The 6,484-nt window shown below is 40.7% G+C and overlaps 1 protein-coding gene across 1 annotated transcript in view; it reads right to left on the reverse strand.

Annotated features, from left to right (window-relative positions):
- gabbr2 (gamma-aminobutyric acid (GABA) B receptor, 2) overlaps positions 1-6,484 on the reverse strand; it is a 208,860-nt gene that overhangs the window by 139,020 nt on the left and 63,356 nt on the right. The window contains exon 2 of the mRNA XM_014005665.1: positions 2,457-2,594. Within this exon, the coding sequence (XP_013861119.1) occupies positions 2,457-2,594 (138 nt within the window). The remainder of the gene's footprint in view (positions 1-2,456; positions 2,595-6,484) is intronic.

Raw genomic sequence — 6,484 nt, forward strand, 5'->3', positions numbered from 1 at the left:
CATCTTATCTTATCTTATCTTATCTTATCTTATCTTGTCTTATCTTACAAAGAAGAAAAAAATCTACTAAAAACAAATATCTTTACTTTTTAACAATAAAAGTCATCTTACTGCACAAAAGATAAAACAAGTCCAAAAATCCAGGTAATTTCAAAACAGATCCATTTCAAATCCAATAGCAACCAATTCATTCAAATTGTAATGTAGTACAATTATATACAGTGAATTATGAAAAGCCAATTGAATGAATGACTTAAATCATCATTTTAATTCTCATATTCTGAACAGCTTTATGGCGACAGTGGAAAGGAATGAAACTAAAATGAACCTGATATGCCAAAACAACAAGACTGAAAACGCTTTGACGATTAGTCTATGAAGACATCTAAATAAAACCTTGGCATTAATTAAAAAGCTTTTATTAAAGCTTAAGGAGGTAACAGAAATGATTTTGTCCACTCAGCCCCTCTAGGAAACGCTTGTGTGTCTTGAAAAAGATGACAAGCTTAAAGGTTAAAAGTCCACAACCTTTGCTCTGGATCCGGCTGTTTTATCTGGCCTCAGAGCATCCTGGGGGCAGCCGCACATCTAAAAGGTCTTACTGAGAACAACCATGTTTAGTTTGGCACTGACTCCGCACTTCTGCACCCCTCCAATCACTTGCTGCAGCATATCGAGTCAACACTACGGTGTTTATTTTGGAAAAAGGCTGGTCCCAGTTTGTTGATGTCAGTTCTTGTGTCGGTATAAAAAGACCTCACCAGATAAAGTGCTCTGGGGAACAAAGTGTACCAAACAGGGTGTTCTTTAACACATAAGTGGGGCCGAGGAATCTTTTTCAGGCTAACCAATATCCAGAGACTTTAACACACCACATTCAAACACACACATTCGCACAACTTCGAGAGCACCCAAAACTCAACTACAACTCGAACTTTCTTCCAGACTGACAATACCATTGAAATAATACAAAGACAGACACACTTATCACCTCCAACCACTGATATTTTCAGTTGTGAACCCGAACATGACAGCGAGCATAAAGGAATAATGAAAAGCTGCAGATTGACTGCAACCGCAAGAAGAAATATGAAACATTATGTGACATTCAGTTCAAAACGCTGCCTCTTGAATTATGCTCTCTTTTTCAAGCACAAGCTTCCTGCCTTCTTATCTCTGCCTGATAACCTTTGCGGGGTTTACAGCAAATGAAATGTATTATTTGGAGAGAGGCTATTCCCCTCGCTGGTACTTACAGAATCGCGACAAAGACACACAGTGAGCAGCGACTCAAAAGGGTCAAAAGTTTACAAAATGTGAGGGGCAAAAACGTTTGTTAATATGCTCTGAGCAATCATGATGCTGCACAGAATTAATAGCAGCAAATGCCATTTTGGAAGCAAGAGTAATTGAATGGTGAAATATGAATGCAGCTAATTAGCTTAACTGACCTGAGTACTTAGGCTTTCATTAGTTCACAGCAATGACAAAACACCCTCCAAGCAAGTTTAGAAATGTGAGCGCGTGAAACCACATTTGACAGCCATCTGCCTCTTTTGTGTTTGGACAAAACAACAAGCCAACATTTTGATTTTTTTTTATCCCTTTAATCAATGTTTTTAACCATTTTGGCTCAATCCATTAGGATCAAATGAAGGGAAATCCATGCAGAATTACAGACTCATTTTGAAACRGCTACAGATAAAGATTAGGGCCACATTTGGAACTTAGGACAGATAAATTCAAAACAAAAAGGAAATTTAAWCAACTTTTATTCATCATTATTTATYAACTTTTACTTAACYGGGAACATCCCATTCAGATCACAGATGATTGCTGTTAGGGAGGCCTGGGCCTAAAGGCAACCTAACATATGAAACAGCAACAACAAAACAGCCCCTTGAATAAGTGCGCATGCCAAACATAAAACCAGTGGCGGATCTGGGATCTTTCTGAGTAAAGGGCCATCAAGGGGCCACAAAATTCATAGAGGGGCCAAGTATTTGTTCAGCATCCTTGCACAAACATCCCTGGTTTTGGTAAGGTGTATGTATTTAACCAGTCACACATATAAACACTTGTAATTAAAAAAAAAGCTTGCACAGTAAATTCTCCTTATCAATTTCACATGCATTTTTACAGTGCGTAGATAAAATACTCTCAAACAAACAGCATGTGAGAAAATCCAGCCATCATTTGTGAGTTGAAAGACTTTTTCTGCGGGATTGTTCAAATTTTAAGACAAGAAAAAAAAAGACTCCTGTCACCTTGACTCATGCTGGACTTTTCCATTGGTTTCATTAGCGCCTCTAGTGTTTGGACATGAAACTGCACCCAGCATCATCACTCTTGGGCAAAGGACAGATGAGTGACAGTACGGTGGCACTTCAGCGGGCCAATCAAATTTCAACAGGGGCCCGCCCCTAGAACCGCCCCTGCATAAAACCCATCCTTACCTGCACCAGATTCCAACCCTCCAAAGACTCTGCGATGATGGACGTGACAGAGGGGCAGACCCCGCCGAAGATCATCAGGTGTTTGGGACCGTAGCATATGGCATCAAAAAAGGCCCTCAGTCCTTTGGCGTTGTCGCACTGCAAACACAAAGTTAGTATGCGTTAGTTTGTATGTCCTGATGAATCTCAATAATCCAGGTAGAAAAGGGTCAGGGTTAGGCTGTAGAAAAGATCGGTGTGTGTGTGTGTGTGTGTGTGTGTGTGTGTGTGTGTGTATGTGTGTGAGTGTGTGTGATGTTCTGAAACCCCATGTAAAACAATGCAGCTCACAGGCTACAAGAGCAATGCTCTAGTGCTGCAGAAAGGAGCCATTTATGTCACTATGGCAACTAGCGAGAGAGTGTGAACGTGAGAAACAAGAAATAAAAAAAGGAAAAGTGTAAAGAAAAAAAGTGTATTGATTGCTACATGATCCTGGCCGACTGGTTTTGTTGTACATCTCTGATTTCCACAGTTTGCCATGCTATTCCTTTCAGCGGTAAACACTTCCCCGCTCATTGTTTTGTTATGGCCACTTGATTCGGGATGTGTCACAGCTCACACGTGGCCCAACAATGGCAGGTGGTGCGTTCAAGTCCATCTCAYGCCGAGGGTCATTTTTGGCCTTGTTAGCAATCAGCCAGCGACTGAATGAAATCACCGAGCACTGGCCCCAGTCCTCCCCCTAGATTGGAGAAATGAGATCCCTGACAGACGTGCAGGACTCTGTGTTGTGATCCATTTCCAACTTTATTAAGTGCAGTGGCAGGTGTAACTGGCTGCAGGGTTGATACAAACTGAAATCCAGTTATCTGCTATGATGTCTTTTATTCTAGCCTAACCGTTAGCTGGGCGAAGGCAGAGATGAGGAAACGGGCAACTTTTATATCCATACAAGTCATAACAAGAGCTACAGGAGCTGGGTTCCCACTTTTTTTCATCCCCCAGCAAAAAACAAGGGAAAGTTTTCTCAGTGGATTCCAATAGAGCGTTGTCAGTCAGAAAAAAACCTGATTGCATGTGCCTCAGGTGAAATGAGAAGGAGATGTGATTAGACACCGTGGGCATGCCTTTTCATGGCCACACAGCATGAAACAGTAGGCTATTAAAGAAGATATCCTATGAGCACATGCTTATCCTTCATTTTKAATTTTTTTTTATTWTTTTGTCTTCAGCTGCCTGGTAGAAGGTGGGTTGCTATTGAAGGATTGTGACTCAATTGGTTACCATGCAACAAAAACAAAAARRAAAAAAAAGAAGTGTGGGCAACTAAACCTGTCAAAGAAAACACAAAAGGGCTCTTTGACGGAGTAAGCTGATTTAGCATGTGGAGCAACAATGGACTGTAGGTGGTAAAATATTATGTTTTGTTTATTTTTAATGCCATGTCAGCACCTGGTGTCCAGAAAAAAAGTTGAATTTTAGCACCCGCTTCGGACGTTATCATCCATTAAATGGACATTATTAGTCATTAGCAGGCCCATAGAATGGCTTCAGAATGTCCCGACTGTGGCTCCTAGTGGGTCCTCTGTCCCATAGAATGGACTGATAACGTCAGAACTGGCTGGTCATTATGAGGCATAAAGCCAGTAAGGTTAATTTTAAAGAAAATGGTCATGACCTTAGACCATTATTGCAGGCCCAATGTAGGGCAATGGGTAGAGTGCTGGACCAGAGAGCAGGAAAGCCAGGATTGAGACCAGGCACGGGCAGCAAGAAAACAGCAAGACCCACCCCACGACAAAAAACTAATTAAAATATGTTTTGGTTATTTACACATCCAATGTCATTGATATATTAACCCACTAGGGGGCACTGTCGGGACAGTCTGAAGCCATTCTATGGGACTGATAACCCGCTAGAAGGCACAGTCGGGACAGACTGAAGCCATTCTGGGACTGATAATAGCCAATAATGTCCATTTCATGGACTGATAACATCAGAACCCACCGATTTTACCTACTTTTTTGTGTTTTCTTCCCCCCATTTATCAACTACTGTAATGGTTCTTTCACCTGCATTCATTCTTTTCAACATTTGGACATCGGCTCACAATCTGTTGTGACTGCTCACAAAGCCTCGGCCGGTGTGTTGTCATGCTCTGGATGAAGGAGGATGCCCCAAGCAGGGTTTTTTTGTAGTGATGGCTATATTTAGCCTCTCATTAGGCCGCACAACCACACCAACATTAATCAATACTTAATTCAGCTACGGAGACGCAATAAAAAMGGTTGGACAGACAAAATGAAACAAATGGGAGAGAGGCAGTGCAGGAGGGGGACAAAGCGTAAAGTGAAGATAGTGGAGGTAATGAAAGGAGGAGAGGAGGTAAGCCAGCTGCTGAAAAGAAGCTGCGAAAGACATGACATATTAGGCTCCTATTAACCGTGCACCCGCCATTATCAAAGCTGCCCTCCATTATTAACTCACAGAAGAGTATTTTAATAAAGTCAGACACATTTRGTGGTGCTGATGCTGAAAAGCTGCACTAAATCTCTCATCAAAAACACAAATTTAATGAACKTATGAATAAACCTTCCCACCTTTCAGTGATAATCTGAATTTTCCTTTACATTAGTGAAATATGAGTCAAGAATGCTCTGTTAAAAACTCACAAATGCCACTGCCCTTTTAAAAAAAAGAAGAAAAAAGAAGAGAAGTCCTATGGATAAAGTGTTTCTGTGCGATGAAGATGGCATAACAGCACTTAACTCCAAGGCAAAGCAGGAAGAAATACCACAGCACTTTCTTCCCCCCTGCTCCAGTCTGAAATGTAATTCCTGGCATTTGGAGGCCATTTGGAGCAGATCGATGAGGTTAACGCCCGTAGTAATCTGTTTGACGGGCTTGTGAGATGGCAACGAAAAGGGTATGTGGTTACTGGAGAAGAGAGTGATAGGAAAACSTAAAAATGGAAATTCAAAAAGGAGGAGTTTCACCCTGTGAACAAGTTCTCTACAAAGTTTTAATCATAGAGTTTTACTTCAGACCCAGGAAGTGGAACTACTTTATAATAGTTTCTTGTATTTTTGAGAATGATCTTTTCCTCAGTTTGACATTTCAGTGGCTCACAACACTTAGCTGATAAAGCAGATGGTCAAAGAATTTAAGTGTTCCATCTTTGAACACTCGGTATTTTTTTTCATAACTCTAAATCCTCCACAGTGACCTTTACACAAAGCTACTGAGATTAATATCCATTGATCATTACATGATAACATTTGCCTTTTGTGTTTTTTTTTTTTGTTTTGTTTTTGTTTTGTTTTGTTTTTTTGCTGGTGATAAATCACATTCAAGAAGGATAAATGTGAGGAAATAGCTTCTCTGGAATTTAGCTACAAAYAGTTTTCTCTTCGTTTATGCTTGTGATGAATTGCTTCTATTAAACATTTTTAATCAAAATCCCACATTTTATAAAAGAGCACATATTTAAAAGGTCAGCAAGCATCAACCACTGCAAGTTTTGTTTCAAAACTTCTGCAAACTGTGTAAACATTATAAAAAGATGCAGCGAAAATGTGAGACATAATAACTATTTGAATGTTACATTTCTAGCCTCAATAAAAACAAGGGGATGTTTTTTTTAATGTAACCATAACTCAAAACCTGACGTGGAAATAAAACCTCGACATTTCATTAATCCAATCAGGTGACTAAGCCATCCTCTCTCAGTACCCCACCCCCCTCCACGTTTTAGTGGAGAAACCAAATAAACTGTCAGATTTTTCAACTCAGACCCTCTGATCCACTGATGCCACATGCAAGATTACCCATTAGAGACCACCAAAGTGTCACTACGAGCACTGTGTGTGTGTGTGTGCACGTCCATTTGTGTGCATATTGTGACAAGAGCAGGAGCGGACCAGAGCGCCAGGCTCGAGCCAACCATGATGAAATGCCTTGTTAACGCTGCAAACAGAGGCAGCTGCACCTGTCTCTCACCTAATGGACAATTACTGCCCCCAAATCAGCAAGCTGAGGCCCAGCGA

Source organism: Austrofundulus limnaeus, unplaced genomic scaffold (genome assembly GCF_001266775.1).
Source record: "Austrofundulus limnaeus strain Quisiro unplaced genomic scaffold, Austrofundulus_limnaeus-1.0 Scaffold32, whole genome shotgun sequence".
NCBI lineage: Eukaryota > Metazoa > Chordata > Actinopteri > Cyprinodontiformes > Rivulidae > Austrofundulus > Austrofundulus limnaeus.